The sequence below is a fragment of the Eucyclogobius newberryi genome, unplaced genomic scaffold, assembly GCF_026437365.1.
Source record: "Eucyclogobius newberryi isolate DKJ021-1_F unplaced genomic scaffold, fEucNew1.0.hap1 SCAF_3, whole genome shotgun sequence".
Classification (NCBI taxonomy): domain Eukaryota; kingdom Metazoa; phylum Chordata; class Actinopteri; order Gobiiformes; family Gobiidae; genus Eucyclogobius; species Eucyclogobius newberryi.
Window position 1 is genome coordinate 34,371,926 of NW_027315945.1, and position 27,500 is coordinate 34,399,425.

The following is a 27,500-nucleotide window of genomic DNA, read 5'->3' on the forward strand; positions in this document are numbered from 1 at the left end:
GGATCCACACGGGCGAGCGGCCGTACGTCTGCGGCGAGTGCGGACGCAGCTTCACGCACTCGTCCAACCTGGCGCTGCATAAGAACTCTCACTCAAACTCCAGCGCCGCAGCGAAGGAGCCAAAGAGAGGAGAGCGGCAGAAGGACATAGTGGAGATCGTAGTGGGTTCAGAGGAGATGACGTCCTCCATGTTGACGGATATGGTGGGATTTGTGAGCCATGAAGGAGCTGAAGGAGTCGCAGTGGGAATGGAGGAGGTGTTTTTGTCCACCGGCTCCAGCAGCCAGAGCTCTGGGATGCTCCCCCAGCTCACCCTCACTGCGTCTGGGGCAGACGGCCGGTCGTCCAGGCCCATTGGAACAGAAGTGCACCTGAGCACAGACACGGGGGCCAGTGTGCTGCTCTACAGCTGTGGCAGCTGCAGCCAGACCTTTGGCACCAGGACTGAGCTGGAGGAGCACCAGTCCATCCACATGGCTCCAGAGCCAGCGCCCGGTGTGGAGACCGGCCCCACAGCCGGGATGGAGGTGAGCGAGGGGCTGGTGGGAGCTGGACACTTACTGGCAGATTTTGAAGAAGTGGTGGAGACGACCACCGTCTCTGAGAATGGACAAACGGCAGAAGTGCTGCTGGGACTGACCGAGGCGGCAGACAACAACACTGTAAGTAACTTTATGGAGTATAAGTAGCAAAAGATTATTACAGAGTTATTGTTTTATTCATTATTCCTGCTAAAACACAGCGGGGGATTTTGGTCCTAAAGTCAAAGTGGCCTTAAAAGTCACAATGAGTTAGATTCAGTTCAGTCATTCGCATAAAACAGTTCACACAGGAACATATTCGACTCTTCCCTTTTGTTTATATGCATTACTTTGTCTGTCTGAAGAATGTGGGAGCCACCCAGGCCCAGTTTGACCTTCTGCAGAGCCTGACGGTGGTGACTCAGAGCACGGAGCCCGGGCCGCCGGAGCCCAGAACCACATGGGCGGGGCTGTCGTGTGGCTACTGCAATAAGAGCTTCAAGACCAGCGGAGGCCTCAACAGACACGTCTCCCTGGTGAGAAGTTCACCGCTGCAACACCAACACTCACAGAGCTTTGTACACGACACAAGAGGAGATGGAACTTCACTCTGCGGCTCACGATACGATTATATCACCATTTTGCGATAATCGATATAGTGCTCATGATATTCTACGATACATCTCTACCTCTTAAACAGCCAAATACATTTTAACAACATTTTTCTTTATTAAACCGCGACCTGCACAAGCTCAAAATGAAACGCATCAGTTTTACTCATCAAAACAGGCAAAATGTCACATGTTTTTTTAGCATAAACTAGTTTCCTTTCTTTAAACAAGCAACAAAATTGTAGTGTAATGACTCGATATCGATACAGCAGCCCCACGATATCGATACTGCATCACAAAATTTAGTATCGCGATGTATCGACACACCCCCTAACTGTAATCTGATCCCTGTGACGTCCTAAGACACTTTTCTCTGTTACGCTCTGGCGCTTTACTCAGTCCAAAGTTATTGCGCACTTTCCTAATGCAGTCCAAGCATCCTAAATATTCACAGCGATGAGTTTATAAGAGCTTTTCACAACTTTCACTGACCAAGCAGAGTTTAGTCATAAAGAGAGAATAAAACGCTTTATACCGTATTTTCCGGACCATAAGTTGCACCTTTTTTCATAGTTTTGGCCGGGGTGCGACTTTGTGATATTATTCATTATTTTCACACTGACCACAAGAGGGCGCTCTAGGCTCTAAGCGACGCAGAAGAAGAATCTGCACTTCCTCTACCTCCGGAGTTTGTCGAGTTGTCCAAACTGGGTCTACACACGTCCAGCCAGCCAAACCTGGTCCACGCACGTCCAAACCTGGTCTACACACACGTCCAAACCTGGTCTTCACACACGTCCAAACCGGGTCTACACACACGTCCAAACCTGGTCTACACACACGTCCAAACCTGGTCTTCACACACGTCCAAACCTGGTCTACACACACGTCCAAACCTGATCTTCACACACGTCCAAACCGGGTCTACACACACGTCCAAACCGGGTCTACACACACGTCCAAACCTGGTCTTCACACACGTCCAAACCGGGTCTACACACACGTCCAAACCTGGTCTTCACACACGTCCAAACCGGGTCTACACACACGTCCAAACCGGGTCTACACACACGTCCAAACCTGGTCTACACACACGTCCAAACCTGGTCTACACACACGTCCAAACCTGGTCTACACACACGTCCAAACCGGGTCTACACACACGTCCAAACCTGGTCTTCACACACGTCCAAACCGGGTCTACACACACGTCCAAACCTGGTCTTCACACACGTCCAAACCTGGTCTTCACACACGTCCAAACCGGGTCTACACACACGTCCAAACCTGGTCTTCACACACGTCCAAACCGGGTCTACACACACGTCCAAACCTGGTCTACACACACGTCCAAACCTGGTCTACACACACGTCCAAACCTGGTTTTCACACACGTCCAAACCGGGTCTTCACACACGTCCAAACCTGGTCTACACACACGTCCAAACCTGGTCTTCACACACGTCCAAACCTGGTCTACACACACGTCCAAACCTGGTCTTCACACACGTCCAAACCTGGTCTTCACACGCGTCCAAACCTGGTCTACACACACGTCCAAACCTGGTCTACACACACGTCCAAACCTGGTCTTCACACACGTCCAAACCTGGTCTACACACACGTCCAAACCTGGTCTTCACACACGTCCAAACCTGGTCTTCACACGCGTCCAAACCTGGTCTACACACACGTCCAAACCTGGTCTACACACACGTCCAAACCTGGTCTACACACACGTCCAAACCTGGTCTTCACACACGTCCAAACCTGGTCTTCACACACGTCCAAACCTGGTCTACACACACGTCCAAACCTGGTCTACACACACGTCCAAACCTTGTCTTCACACACGTTCAAACCGGGTCTACACACACGTCCAGACCTGGTCTTCACACACGTCCAAACCTGGTCTACACACACGTCCAAACCGGGTCTACACACACGTCCAAACCTGGTCTACACACACGTTCAAACCTGGTCTACACACACGTCCAAACCTGGTCTTCACACACGTCCAAACCGGGTCTACACACACGTCCAAACCTGGTCTACACACACGTCCAAACCTGGTCTTCACACACGTCCAAACCTGGTCTACACACACGTCCAAACCTGATCTTCACACACGTCCAAACCGGGTCTACACACACGTCCAAACCGGGTCTACACACACGTCCAAACCTGGTCTTCACACACGTCCAAACCGGGTCTACACACACGTCCAAACCTGGTCTTCACACACGTCCAAACCGGGTCTACACACACGTCCAAACCTGGTCTTCACACACGTCCAAACCTGGTCTACACACACGTCCAAACCTGGTCTACACACACGTCCAAACCGGGTCTACACACACGTCCAAACCTGGTCTACACACACGTCCAAACCTGGTCTACACACACGTCCAAACCTGGTCTACACACACGTCCAAACCTGGTCTACACACACGTCCAAACCGGGTCTACACACACGTCCAAACCTGGTCTTCACACACGTCCAAACCGGGTCTACACACACGTCCAAACCTGGTCTTCACACACGTCCAAACCTGGTCTTCACACACGTCCAAACCGGGTCTACACACACGTCCAAACCTGGTCTTCACACACGTCCAAACCGGGTCTACACACACGTCCAAACCTGGTCTTCACACACGTCCAAACCGGGTCTACACACACGTCCAAACCTGGTCTACACACACGTCCAAACCTGGTCTACACACACGTCCAAACCTGGTTTTCACACACGTCCAAACCTGGTCTACACACACGTCCAAACCTGGTTTTCACACACGTCCAAACCTGGTCTTCACACACGTCCAAACCTGGTCTTCACACACGTCCAAACCTGGTCTTCACACACGTCCAAACCTGGTCTTCACACACGTCCAAACCTGGTCTTCACACACGTCCAAACCGGGTCTAGACACACGTCCAAACCTGGTCTTCACACACGTCCAAACCGGGTCTACACACACGTCCAAACCGGGTCTACACACACGTCCAAACCTGGTCTACACACACGTCCAAACCTGGTTTTCACACACGTCCAAACCGGGTCTTCACACACGTCCAAACCTGGTCTACACACACGTCCAAACCTGGTCTTCACACACGTCCAAACCTGGTCTTCACACACGTCCAAACCTGGTCTTCACACACGTCCAAACCTGGTCTAGACACACGTCCAAACCGGGTCTAGACACACGTCCAAACCGGGTCTACACACACGTCCAAACCGGGTCTTCACACACGTCCAAACCTGGTCTACACACACGTCCAAACCTGGTCTAGACACACGTCCAATCCTCGCCATGTTTTTTCTTTCAGATGCACACGCTCACGTCGCAGTCCCGCTGTCAGTTCAGCTGCTCGGCGTGCGACCGCTCCTTCCCGCTGCTCTCGTCCCTGCTCACCCACCAGCACTCGCACACGCCCGAGCAGCGACTCCTGGCCGAGGCCGAGGCCGAGATCGTGTGCCCGCCGTCGCTGTCCCTGTCGCTGCCCCTGCCGTCGTCCCCCGGTCAAACGGACAAACAGCAGGAGGGACGGAGGGAGATCTGCGTCGACATCATCACTGTCGGCGAAGAGCAACAGGCGAAACCGCTGAAACCGCTGAAGAAGGCGGGCGGCAAAAGCACTGTGGCCCGAGGTAAACTATTAAAATATAAGAATAAATAGTAATTGATGCAAAGTAGTGAAATATAAATGGTACTCGGGACATCATCTGAAAATTATAAAGTGGGACAGTTTAATTTACTAGGCCATGAGAGTATTTTTTACAGTATACAACAACAAAAATCCTAACATAGCAACAAAAACATAAAACAAAGCCGTAATAATAATTAGCTTAGATGGTGAGAACATTAATTTACGATAATGCAATATCAATAATTAAGATTAATGGTCATTTGACAGAGCCACTGACTGGAGAGAGGGATAAGGCAGGGATGTGCCTGATCTCCCCTTTTGTTCGCTTTATTTTTCAAATGTTTCAGTCAACTGACCATCATCAGATATATATTAGACACAAAAAAACTATTTGTGGCATTACAATTAATAAGCTATAACATAATAAAGCTTGTGAATATGAGTAAAAGTGTGATTATTTGAAACGGTCAAAAATGAACCTGAAGATGAATGACAGGGGAAAAACAAGTATTTACTTAGTTCTTTCTACAAATTTCTGTGATTATTTTGGAACTATACAATAAATATGTATAAAACACTTGACCAAACTTGATTTTTCTCTGTGTTTTCTGGTGCAGAGAGGCCGTACCGCTGCTCCGAGTGTGGAAAGGCTTTCAAAGGCTCCTCTGGGCTGAAGTACCACATGAGAGATCACACTGGAGAACGGCCCTATCGCTGCACAGAATGTGGCAAGAGCTTCAAGCGCTCGTCCCTGCTCTCCATCCACCAGAGGGTGAGGCCCACCTGACCATCCAACTGACCAACTGAGTCAAATGAGTAGAAGGGCCTCAGTCATTTCCCCCAGTGAGCTACGTCTCCAAAACCCAAACTGGCAGAGAGCTACTCCTGTTAGTGTTTGCAAGAAACGTAGTCGATATAACAGCGACCGCTCGCTTTAGATGGAGGTTCAGTTACTGTAAGTGCACTTAAAAGCTAAAGTAGTCCACACAAAACTATATACGCCAGCTGCACACTAGAGGGTTTTTAAATCTTATGCGATTTTAAGACGTGACGCAAAGTGTGCCGACCCCAGACGTGATTGACTGCTGCCTTTGTTTAACGCAGCTCTATCTTCAAACACAGACTCTCCTCCCATTGGTCGGCGTCTGCGAGCTGCGACCGGACAAATAGTCGCAACGCACAAACGATCGCTTTACGAGAAGTGCTGCTTCAAGACGCACTTCCCCGAACTCGAGGAGAGTCACATCAGGCTCAAAACCCTCCAGTCAATCAAATGGATCGGACTAAAACAGACGATAAATAATACATGCCTTAAGTCTTAGGTTGACTCAAAACTACAAGGATATTTAGGGAATAATACAGCGTTAAGGTATAAATAGAAGTTATGAATAAATGGGGTGTTTTTACAGTATTTTCCGGGCTATAAGTCGCACTGGAGTATAAGTCGCACCAGCCAAAAAAAAACATATATAAGTCGCACTGGAGTATGAAATGCTGTTGCAAGTGTGAAAATAACAAATAATATCACATAAGTCGCTCCAGAGAATAAGTATAAGTCGCACCCCGGCCAAAACTATGAAAAAAGGTGCGACTTATAGTCCGGAAAATATGGTAAATGTTATGGGTAGTGTTATTGAATAAAGAATAGGATTTTTGTGATTGTACTGAAAGTTACATCATATTTGTCACATTATATTTACGGATAATAAAATAAGCCTTTCTTCGATCTAATATCAAGCAAAAATATATTCTGTATTTTCTAACTGATAATTTGTCATGAACCTGAAGGAAATGCCCTGTGTTTATCGCCTCCCGCTTCAGGTACACACGGGGGTCCGGGCGTTCCAGTGCCCCCATTGCCCGCTCACGTTCAAATGGAGCTCGCACTATCAGTACCACCTGAGGCAGCACACGGGCGAGCGGCCGTACGTGTGCAAAGAGTGCGGCAAGTCCTTCAAGAACACCAGCTGCCTGCGCCGCCACAGTCAGATGCACTCGGGACTGCGGCCTCACACGTGCCCCATCTGCTCCAAGTCCTTCTCACAGACCTCCAATCTCAAACAGGTGAGCGCGTGCTGATGATGCCCAGAATGAAGTCGAAACCGTGTCTTTCATTTTGTATCACGGACAGGACAAATGTTAGCGTCATGTATGTGAAACGATGGCGAGAATGGTTGAATTTGCATGTTTTAAAAGTTACTGTGGCGTTGCTTGAGGTTTTGTGCAGCAGAACATATCATTCAGAACATATTATTACTAATTCTTCTCTTAATTACATATTTTTGGGTAATTTACTAGAGCAGTATTTGTTAATCTGCTGTTAATTACTCCCTACGGTCAAGGGGAGGTAAGAACTGGAAGGGACATTCAGTAATTGGTCAGCATTTGATTTACCCTGGAAAAAAAAAAAAAACATTTACTCTTAAGTTCAGTATTTAATATGTTTCTCAGTATCAAAAATGCTAAGATATTTGCAATCAATCTCAAAAGCGAGTGAAGCTAACCTAACAACCAGGGAAGTCCGTAAAGAACAATTCTAATTTATGTTAATTAGCCCCATAACTAGCACTGCAACAAGTTAAGTAAAACTAAGTGAATAACCGATAACTGGTCTATAGGTTCCAAAACATGCCATGAACTGAAATTGCACAAAAGAATGATCGCTAAACTAAATGATAAGCAAAATAATCGTTAGTTGCGTCCCTCACATGGTTTGTTTAGAGTAAATCCGGCTCGCTGAAGATATAAGCCTTGGAAACGGCTTCTGTTTTCTTCAATCACACAATCGACTGCTCAGGCATCTTGGATCTTTTTGATTCCAAATTTTTGACCGTTTGATTTGAGAGTTTTAAAATTTGAGACTTTTCAAATATATGCATTGGGTATTTAATGGTGAATCTGTCATGTTTGTTTACACTGCAAAATTCAGCAACCAAAATTCTAAATAAAACGGTTCAAAGAAAGTTGGAAATTGACCAGTGTTTAAAATTTGAAATCTAAATAAACAACTCCCACAATCTCGTCACCACAGACTCCGACTGCTGCATCAAGGCTGAATCTGAGGATCTGAAAACGTGACTTAATCATAGGACGGTTCTATTCTAATATTAAGGACATGAAATTCCAATGCATTTTGTTATTCTACATAATCAAAACATCATTTTAGTAAACTTTTAACACCGGTTTTAAAGTATATCCACGTACCTGGACACGTATCGTATCAAGTTCAAACTATTGGGCTTCGTGGACTCTGTGTTGCATTGTATCGTGAGGTACTAGGCAGTATCCAGCCCTGGTATTTACCGTATTTTCCGGAGTATAAGTCGCACCAACCAAAAAGATGCATAATGGAGAAGAAAAAAACATATATAAGTTGCACTGGAGTATGAAATGCAGTTGCAAGTGTGAAAATAACAAATAATATCACATAAGTCGCTCCAGAGTATAAGTATATAAGTATAAGTCGCACCCTGGCCAAAACTATGAAAAAAGTCTTATAGTCCGAAAAATACGGTAACACATTCCTATACTGCCCTCTCACCCTCCCCCCTCTGCCCCGCAGCACGCCCGCACACACTCCGGCGAGCGGCCGTACCAGTGCGTGACCTGCAGCAAGAGCTTCACACACTCGTCCAACCTCCAGCTCCACCTCCGCACGCACTCCACGCAGAAGGACTTTAAATGCCCGTACTGCGCCAAAGAGTTCGTCATGCAGTCCTACCTGCAGCGCCACATCCGCACGCACGCCAACACGCCGCCCGCGCCCCGCCCCGGCGCCAAGGACGGCGTGGCGGTGAAGGCCAACGTCGCCGGCGTCACCACCACCACCACGCTCCTGAACCCCATCACCCTGGAGACGTCGGGGAACAGCGGCAGCCTGATCGTGTCCCAGCCGGCGTTGAACATTCCTCCCAACTCGTCGCAGAACTACTTCATGATACAAACGGTGAACGGTTTGCAGCTCATCCCTCTTTCCACGCCGACACCGACTCCTCCTCCTCCACCGCCGCCTCAGAATTACCTCCTCGTGCAGTGTCCTTCGAACAACGGCGGGCAGTCCAATTTGATCCTCCTCCCGACGGCCGCTCCTTCGTCCGAACCTCAGGGCCTCCCGATGCTGCAGACGTTTCAGACTCTGCAGCCGGTCGTGAGCCAAATACAGCAGTTTCACAATCCGTTACAGCAGCAGCAGCAGCAGCAGCAGACGGCGAGGTTCATTCTCACCCAGAGCGAAAGCAACGCCAAAGAAACCGCCATCGCTCCGCCGAACGCACTGCCGCCCAATCCGCTTTTCTCCAAACCCATACTGGGGAAAAGCACGCGGACCGCCAGGAATAAGCGCGGTCGTAAAAGCAAAACCGCCGAACAGAAGTCCAACCAAGCAATCGACGACTTTTCGATTAAAACCGCGGCTAACGTCGTCGCCGAGCCACCGCAGCCGCCGGTCTCGACATCGAACGCGGCTCCGGCCCAAGTGGACACGGTTTCTCTGGCTAGCTCGGCCCAAACCGAACCCGCGCCACCCGTTTCAACAGGGTCAGAAACGGCGGCCCAAGAGCATGTGTCGAGTAAAGAGTTCGTGTTGTGTTTTGACAACGAAGGCCTGACGAAGGAGGCGACGGACGGCGAAGGAGGCGGCGGCGAGTCCTTCACGTTGCAGTTCGAAGGGGAAAGCTCGGGCCAGTCGGTCGGCGAAGACGCGGCGAAACGCGGCGAGTCCTTCACGTTGCAGTTCGAAGGGGAAAGCTCGGGCCAGTCGGTCGGCGAAGACGCGGCGAAACGGGGCGAGTCGTTCACGTTGCAGTTCAACACGGATCAAGACAACAAGAAGGGCGACAAAGGACGAATAATGTCGCTCCTGCAAAACTGGGGCGACGAGAAGAACGGCGAAAAGCAAAGCGACAGCAACCAACGGGAGTTCGTGTTGCATTTTCACGCTGAGGAGCAGCACCACGAGACAGCGGCCGACAACGACGACGACGCCGACGCCCGGTTCCCGCGAGGGCAAGGGGACGGGGGCCTGAAGCTGACGTGCACGCCGGACCAGGGTTTGGGGCCGCTGGACAGACGAGAGGTGGTGTTTGAGCTGGAGGGCGGAGCAAAGATGGGGCACGAGCAGGAAGAGGGCGTGCAGATGATCGCGCTGATCGAGAGAGAAGGCGGAGCTACGGGCCACGGGGGCACTCAGCACGACGGGGCCATGGAAGGCATATTTCAACTGGAAGGCGGACAGGGGATCGTTATAATCGAGGTGAACACGAGTGGCATGGAAAACGGACTGGAAGCTGTGGGAGGAGGGAAAAATACTGTTCAATGCGGGAATCTAAAAATGGACGCAAAGGAACTGGACTCTTCGGTAAATGAAGGCAAAGCGACGCTGGAAGAGCCACAATAGAGTTAAAGTGGGCGGAGTGCATGTGAGCTCAGTGTTTAGCACTTTAGTGAGTGTGCGGCCTCTGAAGAACATGCATCATGTTAGACTGTGTTCAAACGCCATGGGCCACTATAGAAATGTTATACATTTACCTAGGCTGTACATGGACTTTAATAGGCTAATTAATATATTACTATAATTTATTCTGTCATTGGCAGGTTGTTTATTGTTTTTGTGAATACATATAGACTTTGTATCATATAGGCTCATGTTAAATATTAATACTGATGATTTCTGAACAATACAATATAACACATGCTAACAAAGTACACAATGCTGCATTTCTGATTTATTTGTTTTTCTCCCCAAAATCTTTGCACTCACGTTCCACAAATTGATGATGTCATAATTATTTGTAATAATAATAGATTTCCTGTTTTTGAAAGATAAATCCAAACTTGGTCCACAAATGTTGTTGAACCCTGTCATTCTTTATGTGCCATTGTTTTATTTATTTAAAGTCTTTTCAGCTTCAACAGTCGCGTCTTTTTGTTGTCGAATAATGGCTCCACCTTCTGATGCTGTAGTGTAAATAATGTCACTTATTATTATTTATGTAGAGAAGATGCATTTTAGCCTTTATCGATCTGCAATCTGTTATTTAAACTGCAAATACTGTACCAGCCCACATGCAGTACATATACACGCATACATACAGTACATATACATACAGTACACATGCATACAGTACATATACACACATACATACAGTACATATACACACATGCATACAGTACATATACATATATACACATGCACACCGTACATATATACACATGCAGGGCCGGCCCAAGCCTTCAGGGGGCCCTAAGCGAAAACATTTTTGGGGGCCCCTCACCACGTCATCAGAATCAGTTTTATTGCCATTGTCAGTAAACAATTCACATATGGGAACTTTCTTCAACGCAAAGGAAGCGCACCAAAACTACAGGGCATCTGTTTGCCAGTTAGCTTATTCTCATACCTCACAAACTCAAATATTGCTAACTTAAATCCCACAATGCAACTTGGTATTCCGCTGACATCACCTCTACTCCCTGTACAAATAACACACGTCCCAGATATGTTTTTGGGCGTATTTGTGGGCGTTAAGGGTCGACAGCCACATTAGCAGTTTAAATTAATGAACAGGGGGGGCCTGGGTCCCTCCCCCAGAGATTTTTAGACTTTTTTGGGTCTTCTGCTGCATTTTAATGTGGTCCAGCCGGCTAAAGTAAGAGTAAAATGTTGAGGTTGTAATGCTATAAAATTATGATGTGATGAAACTGTGCCAGGAGAAAATGATTAAAGCCAGTTATTAATACAGTAGTGTACTTAATTACTCAATACAATATTGGCTATGAAAAATAATTATGGTCAAATTGATTCATTTTAACTGAAAATGTAAAAGTAATAGTTACTTTACTAATTTATCTTTTACAGCTCCCAACTGTTCCTTCTTGCCAAAGTGACAAAACAAGTTATATTAAATTAAACAAATGGCATAAGCATTGCTTGATTAACAATTAACACTGATAAAACAGTGCAAACATATTATTCCCAGAGAATGATCAGAACTAGAAGTGAAGGTCCAAACCTCGCTATTGTGAAGCGACTGCGTTTCTGCAACTTTGCCACTTTTGTATAAAAATATATAGTATTATTCTATAACAGACGTAATCATAATATGTCTGGTTATTTGTCACTATCAATTTATTATAATGTATAACAAATAGTCTAATGATGCTTTTTAAATAAATTGAAATGTTTTATTGCTCTATTAAAAGTTAATTACAATATAAATGTTTGTTCTGATCAGATCATCACACACTGGACTCCTGCACCTTTACGTTCCTCTTATTGCACTTTAAGAAGTCAAAGTCAAACAGACATCACGTGTCACGATTGATCTCACACATGGTGATGTGAGAGAGAGGGGACGCAAACTCAAACCGCTCATCTCTGACTGAGGCTGCACAGGGGCCCGGGACAGGGGCCCGGGACAGGGGCCGCACACTGTTCACTCCAAAGTCTCACGTCAGAGGTTCTGGACGAGACGGCGCTCGTCCGGACCGGATCTCCGCCTCTTAGTGACCGGGGCACAGACGCCACCTCCGCAGCTCACACGGGCTGGTGTAAATGTTAAGCTTATTATCTTTCATTCAGACATATTATTGTGCGCGGGGCAGAGCTCTCGTCGCCTCCAGCCTGAGCGAACTAACGTGACAGAATCGTGTTGTTTCAAACAGCAGCATTAACCGTCTCTTTGTAAGAGAAGTTCAATACCTGGAGAGTGTTGTTGAGTTTGCAGTTTCTTTACATCGTCAAGAAGTTTCTTCTTTCGTTTTTTGGCACCGGGAGATATATTCCTCTGGACATGGGGACCACGCAGGGACCACGTTCTGTTGTGTTTATGTTTTGCTCTCGAGCTCCTCGCGCACAATGAAGTTGCCCAATCAGCGCAGGTTTGGTGCCCTGGTTGCCAGATTGTCATTACAAATAAATGCGGTTTGTGCGTTATATGTTACCGCTGTGTGCACTGCCGCGCCAGCAGCGCTACTACACTAGTGGCGCTTGCACTTAGACAGGTTGCCAGATTGGGGGCCCTATTAACGCCTCGGGGCCCTACGCGGCTGCTTAGTTCGCTTATACGCTGGGCCGGCCCTGTACACATGCACACAGTACATATGCATACAGTACATATACACACATGCATACAGTACATATACACATACATACATATATATATACAGTACACATGCATACAGTACATATACACACATGCATACAGTACATATACACACATGCATACAGTACATATACACACATGCATACAGTACATATACACACATGCATACAGTACATATGCATACAGTACATATACACACATGCATACAGTACATATACACACATGCATACAGTACATATACACACATGCATACAGTACATATACACACATGCATACAGTACATATACACACATGCATACAGTACATATACACACATGCATACAGTACATATACACACATGCATACAGTACATATACACACATGCATACAGTACATATGCATACAGTACATATACACGCATGCATACAGTACACGTGCATACAGTACATATACATACAGTACATATACACGCATACATACAGTACATATGCATACAGTACATATACACGCATACAAACAGTACATATACACATACATACATACATATATACAGTACACATGCATACAGTACATATACACACATGCATACAGTACATATACACACATGCATACAGTACATATGCATACAGTACATATACACGCATACAAACAGTACATATACACACATACATACATACATATATACATACAGTACACATGCATACAGTACATATACACACATACATATATACATACAGTACACATGCATACAGTACATATACACACATGCATACAGTACATATACACACATACATATATACATACAGTACACATGCATACAGTACATATACACACATACATATATACATACAGTACACATGCATATACACACATGCATACAGTACATATACACACATACATATATACATACAGTACACATGCATACAGTACATATACACACATGCATACAGTACATATACACACATACATATATACATACAGTACACATGCATACAGTACATATACACACATACATATATACATACAGTACACATGCATATACACACATGCATACAGTACATATACACACATACATATATACATACAGTACACATGCATACATGTGTCTTTTTGGATGTCTCTTTTTTTCTACATCCTTTACTTTCTTTATCTGTGTTTATTGTTTGTTTTTTGTGTGTGTACATTTGAAAGCTGAAAAACAAATGTATATTGAAAGAAAGAAAGAAAATGATAAGAAGTAGAGCAGACCTGATGACTGATGACACTCCACCACCTTATTCCAGAAGCCCGTCTGACACCGCCATACAACGTAATCCTTCTCCCGGTTGTATTACATGTGAACACAGAGACAGTGAGTTCTACACAGACCAAAAGGCTGTTTTCAGACCCAGAGAATCGATGCAGTGTGGACTTGTCACATGAACATTTTACACATTTATAGCATATTTTAGCTGTGAGACTTTCCCCTCATTCTCCAGTTGGAGCCGGAGTTCCTGCTTGACCGGAAGTGTGATTACAACAGAAGTGCTGATCCGTGGGAAAAAGAGGAAGAATGAGCTGGAATAAAGTGAATATGGAAACTCGTTTGAGATCAAATAATAAGATAATCATAAGATAAGATAAGTCTCCCTAAAGAGACGTTTACGTTCAAAAGTTTGGCACAATTTACATGCACACATTTTCACAAACCTTTAAACATTAATTCAACTAAAGCAAGCTGTTGTAAAGTATTTATATTTGACAAATAAACTTTTCTGTGACATTTGGAGTTTTGACACAGCGTATAACATCGGTGGTAAGTAACATTTATTTTTATTCATTTCCTAATATGTGATATCACAATTAGGATTAGAAGTAAAATAAAAAGCAAAACAATTAAATTAGGATATATTTTTTGGGCAATATCTTTTCAAATAAGTATCTTGCATCAGCATTTTAGTCAAATCAGTCAATCAACCTGTCTTAGGCACATTATTCAAGACGTAGCGGCTCCGTCAGCGTCCGAGCCCCCGCTCCGTCGCCCACGTGCGGCCCCCCCCCCCCCCCGGTGCAAAAGCGCCGCACCGCCCCTGCTCCGGAGCCGCGGACCGCCTCGTGCGTAACCGCGGCATTCCCGAAGCTCTGCGGCGCGCGACGCTTACGTAACTCGCGCAGAGAACCATTGGAGAGACCGAGCCGCCGCAGAACACCACGCACGCGCGCTCTCCTCCTCGAATAACGTGCCCCGTTCGCGTTATAACGGTTCCGGACGATGGATCCGCGAGAGGCGCGTTGACCAGGTGCGTAGTAGTGACCACAGCGCGGACGCACGGGACACTGGACCGGACGTCATCTGACCAGAGCCCCGGCCGCCGCGTGCTGTCGATACAAAAGGATTAAATAACATGTCAGTGTATGTGGGACAGTCGGCACGCGCCCGGGCATTACACACGTCATTACACACGTTATTACACGTTATTACACCTTATTACACTTGTTATATTTAGTCTGCGTCTCGTCCATAAGCGTCCCGGGTCACAAACGTCCCGTGGTAAACATGGGGACCACCTGTTCTGGTGGTCCTGCCCCCCTCGTGCCCCTCGTGCCCCCGGTAATAATAATGTGCCACTCTCTCCACTGGTGCCATAGTCGTGAGATTTGCATAAAACCATGAAAACATAAATATTTCTCACTAAAATCATCTAAAATTCTGTTGTTTTTTTGGGGGTCCTGTATTTCCGGGTTCTAATATGACGTCATCTGTTACTATTGCAAGTGAATTAACTGTTTTAAAGCGGAATAAGCATTAAAAGTATTTGTTTTTATAGCTTTTATTTGTTTTTTATTAGAGCCTAATAATATGGAATAAAAGTCAGATATACAAACTAATAGGAGGTCTAATCGCGTTCTGTTCATTATAATAGTTGTTTTCATGACTATACAGACTTTAACACGCATATGAAAAGATGATTTAATAACAAAGACAGTGGTATTCATTCATTCATTCAGTTTGATCATTTAAACCAGGTACAGATACAACTAAATTACATCATCAGCGATCTTTTCAATATTTCGATTTGTCGATTAGTCAAAAACAATTATTTCTACTGAACATTGAGACTTTTTCAATACATTTTCAACCAAATAAAGGTCGACATATGTGACTGAAGACTTGGAGATGGAGAGTGTTTATGAATGAAGTGTTTTATTGGTGAAAATCAGAAGTTATTTATTATTTTTTGGACGTTTTGATTCAATAATGCCACCGTCTTTGTAATATATGTGTGTTTTAAAGTCAGTACAGTTCAGAGAAACGATGATCAAAGTATGATTAAGATCATTTTTATTGCATCATCGCAGAACTTTAGAACATTTTTGAACATCATTGAATTGTGAACTTTAGAGCATTTTGTCATTCTTCCATCCACGACACATATTTCTCAAAACTCCAGAGACCGTTTGCGATGAGTCCAAAAACACAAAAGTGAGACGGTGGCGACTCCTCGGACGTCAAATCCTCGAGGAACAAAATGGTTCGACTGGAGCTGGATCAGGTGGTGATGAGGAGGATGAAGGAGGAGGACATCGAGATGGTCAAAGCGCTCATCAAGGTCAGTGAACTATATGATGATTACTTATTAAGACTGAACACAGGTCAAACCAGGAAGTGTGAAGATGTTACAAGAACCAGGAAGTGTGAAGGTTACTAGAACCAGGAAGTGTGAAGGTGTTACTAGAACCAGGAAGTGTGAAGGTGTTACTAGAACCAGGAAGTGTGAAGATGTTACTAGAACCAGGAAGTGTGAAGGTGTTACTAGAACCAGGAAGTGTGAAGATGTTACTAGAACCAGGAAGTGTGAAGGTGTTACTAGAACCAGGAAGTATGAAGATGTTACTAGAACCAGGAAGTGTGAAGGTGTTATTAGAACCAGGAAGTGTGAAGATGTTCCTAGAACCAGGAAGTGTGAAGGTGTTACTAGAACCAGGAAGTGTGAAGATGTTACTAGAACCAGGAAGTGTGAAGGTGTTACTAGAACCAGGAAGTGTGAAGATGTTACTAGAACCAGGAAGTGTGAAGATGTTACTAGAACCAGGAAGTGTGAAGGTGTTACTAGAACCAGGAAGTGTGAAGGTGTTACTAGAACCAGGAAGTGTGAAGGTGTTACTAGAACCAGGAAGTGTGAAGGTGTTACTAGAACCAGGAAGTGTGAAGATGTTACTAGAACCAGGAAGTGTGAAGGTGTTACTAGAACCAGGAAGTGTGAAGGTGTTACTAGAACCAGGAAGTGTGAAGACGTTACTAGAACGAGGAAATGTGAAGACGTTACTAGAACCAGGAAGTGTCAAGGTGTTACTAGAACTAGGAAGTGTGAAGACGTTACTGTAACGTTTGACCTAACTGAATATGTTTTTGATGAAGTACCGTATTTTACGGACTATAAGACTATATATATTTTTCATAGTTTGGCCTGGGGTGCGATTTATACTTATACTTGTACTTTTCACGATACTCAATACTGTTTTCATGATACTCACAATACTCGATACTGTTTTCACGATACTCGATACTGTGTTTACGATACTCGATACTGTTTTCGATACCACAATAATAATTAAAAAACATAAAAAAAAATATGCTTTGTTTTTTTAGACTTTTATTTAATTTTATTTATACATAAACGACAGAACACGACCAGACAGCGAATTAATGAATGAAAATAACACAAAGTAATAGTACTTTATTTATGTTAGATCACTCCAAAACGGTTCAGGACAGCTCCAATTTAGTTCTTTTTTTTTTATTTAATACAAACAATTTACTCAATATTCAAAATGTTTGACCCGCGTTTGACCCGTTGTGTGTGTGCGTTTGACCCATTGTGGGCGTGCGTTTGACCCGTTGTGTGTGTGCGTTTGACCCATTGTGGGCGTGCGTTTGACCCGTTGTGTGTGTGCGTTTGACCCATTGTGGGCGTGCGTTTGACCCGTTGTGGGCGTGCATTTGACCTGTTGTGGGCGTGCGTTTGACCTGTTGTGGGCGTGCGTTTGACCTGTTGTGGGCGTGCGTTTGACCCATTGTGGGCGTGCGTTTGACCCGTTGTGGGCGTGCGTTTGACCCATTGTGGGCGTGTGTTTGACCCGTTGTGGTGTGCGTTTGACCTGTTGTGGGCGTGCATTTGACCCGTTGTGGGCGTGTGTTTGACCCGTTGTGGTGTGCGTTTGACCTGTTGTGGGCGTGCATTTGACCTGTTGTGGGCGTGCGTTTAACCCGTTGTGGGCGTGCGTTTGACCCGTTGTGGACGTGCGTTTGACCCGTTGTGGGTGTGCGTTTGACACGTTGTGGGGGCGTGCGTTTGACCCGTTGTGGGCGTGCTTTCAGGAGGCCTGCGAGGGGAATGAAAACCGCCTGATCCTGCACATCCTCACGCGGCCGCTCTGCCTGTTCATCCTGGCCATCTTCTCCTCCGTCCTGCGCTGCCTGGTTCACTCCTTCATCCTGGCGCTCGCTCTCCCGGTCTTCCTCCTCATCGTCTTCCTGAAGCTCACCATGCCCCGCGCCGTCGGGGTGCTGGGCAGCAGTCGCCCGTCCTGGGACTACGTCGGCAGCGCCCACCGGGACACGCAGGAGGAAACGCTACCGAACCCGTACTGTCGGGTCAGCGGGAAGACGCCGGCCAGAAAGGTCAGAATGGATTATTTAGGCTGTTAAAGTGCCCCCTACTGGTCAGACGACTCATTGAACTAAAATGCAGTCAAGATAAATCTAATTTAGCTAAAAAATATATTATAATGTCACAGAATAGCAAATTTTTTAGGTTTATAATTTCACTTTCTGTTTGTAATTGATGACATCACAGTAGGAAATTACCCATCAAACACTGGGTAAAAACTCATCTAATGTCACTTTTTTTTAAATTGGACAAATAAAAATATATGAGAGCGACTTTATTTTGTTGATTTGATGTTTAAAGCGTCAAAAAAGTTGTTTATTTTGTGTAAATTCTGCTTAACTTTGACTGGAATGAGTGTCCCTGGTGTGATGTCACTTCCTGTCATTTTTGTACAGATTTTTCAACGTTTTCTCCGCAAATACCTGCTCGATTGGTGTAAAACTATAATTTATATGTACAACAGGAATAAATACACCAAATAAAGTCAAAATTAGACAATCGTAAAAAACTTTCATACGTCACTTTAAGCCATTTGTTTATATTTTTCTTTGTTTTCCTTTATTTAAACCCATTTTAGCATCACAGACACACATAACCAAATTTCCTCGACCGTTTTGAATCAGGCTTATAATAATTCTTGTACTTCGTGTTTGTTCTCAGCCCCGACGTCGACTCGGGGCCAAAGAGAACCCGCCGAACGTGGCCGAGAGCGTGAGCGCTGAGCGGGCGGAGGCGGCCGGGCACGTGTGGGTGGCGGAGTGCGACGGCGAGATCCAGGGCTGCATCTTCCGGGAGAGCGAGAAGCGGCCGGGGATCAGGCGCCTCTGCCGTGTGGCGGTGAGCTCCTGGTACCGACGCGAGGGCCTGGGCCGGCTGCTGGTCCTGGGCCTGCAGCAGAGGGAGCGGGACACGGGCGCGCGCAGGGTGTACGCGCACGTGCCGTACCCGTCCAAAGTGGGCGAGGCGTTCTTCAGGAAGCTGGGGTTCCGCCTCCGGGGTCAGGACCCTGAGGAAGAGGACGCGGAGGAGACGCAGTTAGAGGCGCCGGAGAGAGGGTTTATGGGATATCCGCTCTCAAAGGTGTTTTATAAAGACCTGTGAAAAGGTTTGTGTCATTGACGCTTAAGTTTATGTTTTATTTATTTAGTTGTTATTTAATTTATTTGTTTTTGTGGTGATTGTGTTTTTATTATTATACGAATATTTATTCACTAGAGCTCGGGATGGAACTGAGTGTGAACAATGATGACAAAAATGAGTATCTGGATATTTTTGGGAGTTTATTCAGACAATATTATGTTTTTAAATGGATTGGTTACATTTGATTATCAGACAAATAGGAAATGTCTGTAAAATGTATCACAAAAGTGCAGAAATATCAACTTGTATCCTTATTTGTAAGTCTAAAACATAACTTTATTTGAATTTATTTAAATTTTGTCTATATTTTTCTTATATTAAACGGTATAATCGACTCAAAACAACATTTACGATATGAGCTAAATCTCAATGTGTTGCCATAGAGACACAGTAGCAAAAATAATGGGGGCAAAGTAAACAGAACAACCCGATAAACTGTCACTAAATAAATATATCTCTCAATAAGAATACTTTTGGTTTAGTTTTAGCGTTGTAAAAAAAGGCTAAATTCTATCATATATTTGTCGTCACGATCCCGAGCTCGAAATACTTATTTTATTTTAGAAATCATGTGCCAAAACTGCATACCGTATTTTCCAGACTATAAGTCACACCTTTTTTCATAGTTTTGGCCGGGGTGCAACTTATACTTATATTTATACTTATATACTTATACTATACTTGTTATTTTCACACTTGCAACCGCATTTCATCCTCCAGTGCAACGTATGTGTTTTTTTCTTCTCTATTATGCATTTTTTTGGCTGGTGCGACTTATAGTCCAGAAAATACGGTATATCTCTCAGTCACAATACTTTTGAGTTTAGTTTTTAGAGTTTAGAGCAAAACGTGTGCCAAAACTGCTTACAATCCCGCCTCAAACTGAAAGTGTTTTTGGAGATGCATCGCTGCTGTAAATATGTGTCTTTTGTAAATCCGGCGACGGGAATAAAGCGTTTGCTGTGAATTTACATCTGAGTCATTCGTATCTCACCACACGAGTTCAGCAGGTCTCACATGAACGCTGTGGTTGTCAGATGTGAAAGTGTGGTGGTCTGCAGGTGCAAGCGAAGGGTGCTCGCTCTTCCACCTCCTCTGTGGTCTAGATGAACCTACTGCTCGCTCTTCCACCTCCTCTGTGGTCTAGATGAACCTACTGCTCGCTCTTCCACCTCCTCTGTGGTCTAGATGAACCTACAGGAAGTACAGTATGACTTTACCTCCGTGTGACGTGAAAGTGTGGTGGTCTGCAGGTGCAAGCCAAGTGTTCACGAGAGCCAGAGGTGGAGGTTCACGTCTGCTCGCTCTTCCACCTCGTCTCTCTGGTCTGGATGAACCTACTGCTCGCTCTTCCACCTCGTCTCTGTGGTCTAGATGAACCTACTGCTCGCTCTTCCACCTCGTCTCTGTGGTCTAGATGAACCTACTGTTCGCTCTTCCACCTCGTCTCTCTGGTCTAGATGAACCTACTGCTCGCTCTTCCATCTCGTCTCTGTGGTCTGGATGAACCTACTGCTCGCGCTTCCACCTCGTCTCTGTGGTCTGGATGAACCTACTGCTCGCTCTTCCACCTCGTCTCTGTGGTCTAGATGAACCTACTGCTCGCTCTTCCATCTCGTCTCTGTGGTCTGGATGAACCTACTGCTCGCTCTTCCACCTCGTCTCTCTGGTCTAGATGAACCTACTGCTCGCTCTTCCACCTCGTCTCTGTGGTCTGGATGAACCTACTGCTCGCTCTTCCACCTCGTCTCTGTGGTCTAGATGAACCTACTGCTCGCTCTTCCACCTCGTCTCTCTGGTCTAGATGAACCTACTGCTCGCTCTTCCACCTCGTCTCTGTGGTCTGGATGAACCTACTGCTCGCTCTTCCACCTCGTCTCTGTGGTCTAGATGAACCTACTGCTCGCTCTTCCACCTCGTCTCTCTGGTCTAGATGAACCTACTGCTCGCTCTTCCACCTCGTCTCTGTGGTCTGGATGAACCTACTGCTCGCTCTTCCATCTCGTCTCTGTGGTCTGGATGAACCTACTGCTCGCTCTTCCACCTCGTCTCTCTGGTCTAGATGAACCTACTGCTCGCTCTTCCACCTCGTCTCTGTGGTCTGGATGAACCTACTGCTCGCTCTTCCACCTCGTCTCTGTGGTCTAGATGAACCTACTGCTCGCTCTTCCACCTCGTCTCTGTGGTCTGGATGAACCTACTGCTCGCTCTTCCACCTCGTCTCTGTGGTCTAGATGAACCTACTGCTCGCTCTTCCACCTCGTCTCTGTGGTCTGGATGAACCTACTGCTCGCTCTTCCACCTCGTCTCTGTGGTCTGGATGAACCTACTGCTCGCTCTTCCACCTCGTCTCTGTGGTCTAGATGAACCTACTGCTCGCTCTTCCACCTCGTCTCTGTGGTCTAGATGAACCTACTGCTCGCTCTTCCACCTTGTCTCTGTGGTCTAGATGAACCTTCTGATCGCTCTTCCACCTCGTCTCTGTGGTCTGGATGAACCTACTGCTCGCTCTTCCACCTTGTCTCTGTGGTCTAGATGAACCTACTGCTCGCTCTTCCACCTCGTCTCTGTGGTCTAGATGAACCTACTGCTCGCGCTTCCACCTCGTCTCTCTGGTCTAGATGAACCTACTGCTCGCTCTTCCACCTCGTCTCTGTGGTCTAGATGAACCTACTGCTCGCTCTTCCACCTCGTCTCTCTGGTCTAGATGAACCTACTGCTCGCTCTTCCACCTCGTCTCTCTGGTCTAGATGAACCTACTGCTCGCTCTTCCACCTCGTCTCTGTGGTCTGGATGAACCTACTGCTCGCTCTTCCACCTCGTCTCTGTGGTCTAGATGAACCTACTGCTCGCTCTTCCACCTCGTCTCTGTGGTCTAGATGAACCTACTGCTCGCTCTTCCACCTCGTCTCTCTGGTCTAGATGAACCTACTGTTCGCTCTTCCACCTCGTCTCTGTGGTCTAGATGAACCTACTGCTCGCTCTTCCACCTCGTCTCTCTGGTCTAGATGAACCTACTGCTCGCTCTTCCACCTCGTCTCTCTGGTCTAGATGAACCTACTGCTCGCTCTTCCACCTCGTCTCTCTGGTCTAGATGAACCTACTGCTCGCTCTTCCACCTCGTCTCTGTGGTCTAGATGAACCTACTGCTCGCTCTTCCACCTCGTCTCTGTGGTCTAGATGAACCTACTGCTCGCTCTTCCATCTCGTCTCTGTGGTCTAGATGAACCTACTGCTCGCTCTTCCACCTCGTCTCTGTGGTCTGGATGAACCTACTGCTCGCTCTTCCACCTCGTCTCTCTGGTCTAGATGAACCTACTGCTCGCTCTTCCATCTCGTCTCTCTGGTCTAGATGAACCTACTGCTTGCTCTTCCACCTCGTCTCTGTGGTCTAGATGAACCTACTGCTCGCTCTTCCACCTCGTCTCTGTGGTCTAGATGAACCTACTGCTCGCTCTTCCACCTCGTCTCTGTGGTCTAGATGAACCTACTGCTCGCTCTTCCACCTCGTCTCTCTGGTCTAGATGAACCTACTGCTCGCTCTTCCACCTCGTCTCTCTGGTCTAGATGAACCTACTGCTCGCTCTTCCACCTCGTCTCTCTGGTCTAGATGAACCTACTGCTCGCTCTTCCACCTCGTCTCTGTGGTCTGGATGAACCTACTGCTCGCTCTTCCACCTCGTCTCTGTGGTCTAGATGAACCTACTGCTCGCTCTTCCACCTCGTCTCTGTGGTCTAGATGAACCTACTGCTCGCTCTTCCACCTCGTCTCTCTGGTCTAGATGAACCTACTGTTCGCTCTTCCACCTCGTCTCTGTGGTCTAGATGAACCTACTGCTCGCTCTTCCACCTCGTCTCTCTGGTCTAGATGAACCTACTGCTCGCTCTTCCACCTCGTCTCTCTGGTCTAGATGAACCTACTGCTCGCTCTTCCACCTCGTCTCTCTGGTCTAGATGAACCTACTGCTCGCTCTTCCACCTCGTCTCTGTGGTCTAGATGAACCTACTGCTCGCTCTTCCACCTCGTCTCTGTGGTCTAGATGAACCTACTGCTCGCTCTTCCATCTCGTCTCTGTGGTCTAGATGAACCTACTGCTCGCTCTTCCACCTCGTCTCTGTGGTCTGGATGAACCTACTGCTCGCTCTTCCACCTCGTCTCTCTGGTCTAGATGAACCTACTGCTCGCTCTTCCATCTCGTCTCTCTGGTCTAGATGAACCTACTGCTTGCTCTTCCACCTCGTCTCTGTGGTCTAGATGAACCTACTGCTCGCTCTTCCACCTCGTCTCTGTGGTCTAGATGAACCTACTGCTCGCTCTTCCACCTCGTCTCTGTGGTCTAGATGAACCTACTGCTCGCTCTTCCACCTCGTCTCTCTGGTCTAGATGAACCTACTGCTCGCTCTTCCACCTCGTCTCTCTGGTCTAGATGAACCTACTGCTCGCTCTTCCACCTCGTCTCTCTGGTCTAGATGAACCTACAGGAAGTACAGTATGACTTTACCTCGGTGTGACGTGAAAGTGTGGTGGTCTGCAGGTGCAAGCCAAGTGTTCACGAGAGCCAGAGGTGGAGGTTCACGTCTGCTCGCTCTTCCACCTCGTCTCTGTGGTCTGGATGAACCTACTGCTCGCTCTTCCACCTCGTCTCTGTGGTCTAGATGAACCTACTGCTCGCTCTTCCACCTCGTCTCTGTGGTCTAGATGAACCTACTGCTCGCTCTTCCACCTCGTCTCTCTGGTCTAGATGAACCTACTGCTCGCTCTTCCACCTTGTCTCTGTGGTCTAGATGAACCTACTGCTCGCTCTTCCACCTCGTCTCTGTGGTCTAGATGAACCTACTGCTCGCTCTTCCACCTCGTCTCTGTGGTCTAGATGAACCTACTGCTCGCTCTTCCACCTCGTCTCTGTGGTCTGGATGAACCTACTGCTCGCTCTTCCACCTCGTCTCTGTGGTCTAGATGAACCTACTGCTCGCTATTCCACCTCGTCTCTGTGGTCTAGATGAACCTACTGCTCGCTCTTCCACCTCGTCTCTGTGGTCTAGATGAACCTACTGCTCGCTCTTCCACCTTGTCTCTGTGGTCTAGATGAACCTACTGCTCGCTCTTCCACCTCGTCTCTGTGGTCTAGATGAACCTACTGCTCGCTCTTCCACCTCGTCTCTGTGGTCTAGATGAACCTACTGCTCGCTCTTCCACCTCGTCTCTCTGGTCTAGATGAACCTACTGCTCGCTCTTCCACCTTGTCTCTGTGGTCTAGATGAACCTACTGCTCGCTCTTCCACCTCGTCTCTGTGGTCTAGATGAACCTACTGCTCGCTCTTCCACCTTGTCTCTGTGGTCTAGATGAACCTACTGCTCGCTCTTCCACCTCGTCTCTCTGGTCTAGATGAACCTACTGCTCGCTCTTCCACCTCGTCTCTCTGGTCTAGATGAACCTTCTGGTCGCTCTTCCACCTCGTCTCTCTGGTCTAGATGAACCTACTGCTCGCTCTTCCACCTCGTCTCTCTGGTCTAGATGAACCTACTGCTCGCTCTTCCACCTCGTCTCTCTGGTCTAGATGAACCTACTGCTCGCTCTTCCACCTTGTCTCTGTGGTCTAGATGAACCTACTGCTCGCTCTTCCACCTCGTCTCTCTGGTCTAGATGAACCTACTGCTCGCTCTTCCACCTCGTCTCTCTGGTCTAGATGAACCTTCTGGTCGCTCTTCCACCTCGTCTCTCTGGTCTAGATGAACCTACTGCTCGCTCTTCCACCTCGTCTCTCTGGTCTAGATGAACCTACTGCTCGCTCTTCCACCTCGTCTCTCTGGTCTAGATGAACCTACTGCTCGCTCTTCCACCTCGTCTCTGTGGTCTAGATGAACCTACTGCTCGCTCTTCCACCTCGTCTCTGTGGTCTGGATGAACCTACTGCTCGCTCTTCCACCTCGTCTCTGTGGTCTAGATGAACCTACTGCTCGCTATTCCACCTCGTCTCTGTGGTCTAGATGAACCTACTGCTCGCTCTTCCACCTCGTCTCTGTGGTCTAGATGAACCTACTGCTCGCTCTTCCACCTTGTCTCTGTGGTCTAGATGAACCTACTGCTCGCTCTTCCACCTCGTCTCTGTGGTCTAGATGAACCTACTGCTCGCTCTTCCACCTCGTCTCTGTGGTCTAGATGAACCTACTGCTCGCTCTTCCACCTCGTCTCTCTGGTCTAGATGAACCTACTGCTCGCTCTTCCACCTTGTCTCTGTGGTCTAGATGAACCTACTGCTCGCTCTTCCACCTCGTCTCTCTGGTCTAGATGAACCTACTGCTCGCTCTTCCACCTCGTCTCTCTGGTCTAGATGAACCTTCTGGTCGCTCTTCCACCTCGTCTCTCTGGTCTAGATGAACCTACTGCTCGCTCTTCCACCTCGTCTCTCTGGTCTAGATGAACCTACTGCTCGCTCTTCCACCTCGTCTCTCTGGTCTAGATGAACCTACTGCTCGCTCTTCCACCTCGTCTCTGTGGTCTAGATGAACCTACTGCTCGCTCTTCCACCTCGTCTCTCTGGTCTGGATGAACCTACTGCTCGCTCTTCCACCTCGTCTCTCTGGTCTAGATGAACCTACTGCTCGCTCTTCCACCTCGTCTCTCTGGTCTAGATGAACCTACTGCTCGCTCTTCCACCTCGTCTCTCTGGTCTAGATGAACCTACTGCTCGCTCTTCCACCTCGTCTCTCTGGTCTAGATGAACCTACTGCTCGCTCTTCCACCTTGTCTCTGTGGTCTAGATGAACCTACTGCTCGCTCTTCCACCTCGTCTCTGTGGTCTAGATGAACCTACTGCTCGCTCTTCCACCTCGTCTCTGTGGTCTAGATGAACCTACTGCTCGCTCTTCCACCTCGTCTCTCTGGTCTAGATGAACCTACTGCTCGCTCTTCCACCTTGTCTCTGTGGTCTAGATGAACCTACTGCTCGCTCTTCCACCTCGTCTCTGTGGTCTAGATGAACCTACTGCTCGCTCTTCCACCTTGTCTCTGTGGTCTAGATGAACCTACTGCTCGCTCTTCCACCTCGTCTCTCTGGTCTAGATGAACCTACTGCTCGCTCTTCCACCTCGTCTCTCTGGTCTAGATGAACCTTCTGGTCGCTCTTCCACCTCGTCTCTCTGGTCTAGATGAACCTACTGCTCGCTCTTCCACCTCGTCTCTCTGGTCTAGATGAACCTACTGCTCGCTCTTCCACCTCGTCTCTCTGGTCTAGATGAACCTACTGCTCGCTCTTCCACCTTGTCTCTGTGGTCTAGATGAACCTACTGCTCGCTCTTCCACCTCGTCTCTCTGGTCTAGATGAACCTACTGCTCGCTCTTCCACCTCGTCTCTCTGGTCTAGATGAACCTTCTGGTCGCTCTTCCACCTCGTCTCTCTGGTCTAGATGAACCTACTGCTCGCTCTTCCACCTCGTCTCTCTGGTCTAGATGAACCTACTGCTCGCTCTTCCACCTCGTCTCTCTGGTCTAGATGAACCTACTGCTCGCTCTTCCACCTCGTCTCTGTGGTCTAGATGAACCTACTGCTCGCTCTTCCACCTCGTCTCTGTGGTCTGGATGAACCTACTGCTCGCTCTTCCACCTCGTCTCTGTGGTCTAGATGAACCTACTGCTCGCTATTCCACCTCGTCTCTGTGGTCTAGATGAACCTACTGCTCGCTCTTCCACCTCGTCTCTGTGGTCTAGATGAACCTACTGCTCGCTCTTCCACCTTGTCTCTGTGGTCTAGATGAACCTACTGCTCGCTCTTCCACCTCGTCTCTGTGGTCTAGATGAACCTACTGCTCGCTCTTCCACCTCGTCTCTGTGGTCTAGATGA

The 27,500-nt window shown here is 47.2% G+C and overlaps 2 protein-coding genes across 2 annotated transcripts in view; both read left to right on the plus strand.

Moving 5' to 3' along the window:
• znf628 (zinc finger protein 628) overlaps window positions 1-10,502 on the plus strand; it is a 12,265-nt gene extending 1,763 nt beyond the window's left edge. The window contains exons 3-8 of the mRNA XM_072460765.1: window positions 1-662; window positions 824-1,057; window positions 4,466-4,787; window positions 5,404-5,558; window positions 6,608-6,850; window positions 8,349-10,502. The exon at window positions 1-662 is cut by the window's left edge and continues 262 nt beyond it. Of these exons, the coding sequence (XP_072316866.1) occupies window positions 1-662; window positions 824-1,057; window positions 4,466-4,787; window positions 5,404-5,558; window positions 6,608-6,850; window positions 8,349-10,181 (3,449 nt within the window). The 3' untranslated portion in view covers window positions 10,182-10,502. The remainder of the gene's footprint in view (window positions 663-823; window positions 1,058-4,465; window positions 4,788-5,403; window positions 5,559-6,607; window positions 6,851-8,348) is intronic.
• Window positions 10,503-15,035: 4,533 nt separating this feature from the next.
• nat14 (N-acetyltransferase 14 (GCN5-related, putative)) lies at window positions 15,036-20,598 on the plus strand. Its single transcript, XM_072461304.1, has 4 exons — window positions 15,036-15,146; window positions 16,299-16,457; window positions 18,227-18,529; window positions 19,179-20,598. Exons 2-4 carry the CDS (start codon window positions 16,377-16,379, stop codon window positions 19,617-19,619), a joined length of 825 nt encoding a protein of 274 aa, XP_072317405.1. The 5' UTR covers window positions 15,036-15,146; window positions 16,299-16,376; the 3' UTR covers window positions 19,620-20,598.
• Window positions 20,599-27,500: the final 6,902 nt, after the last annotated feature.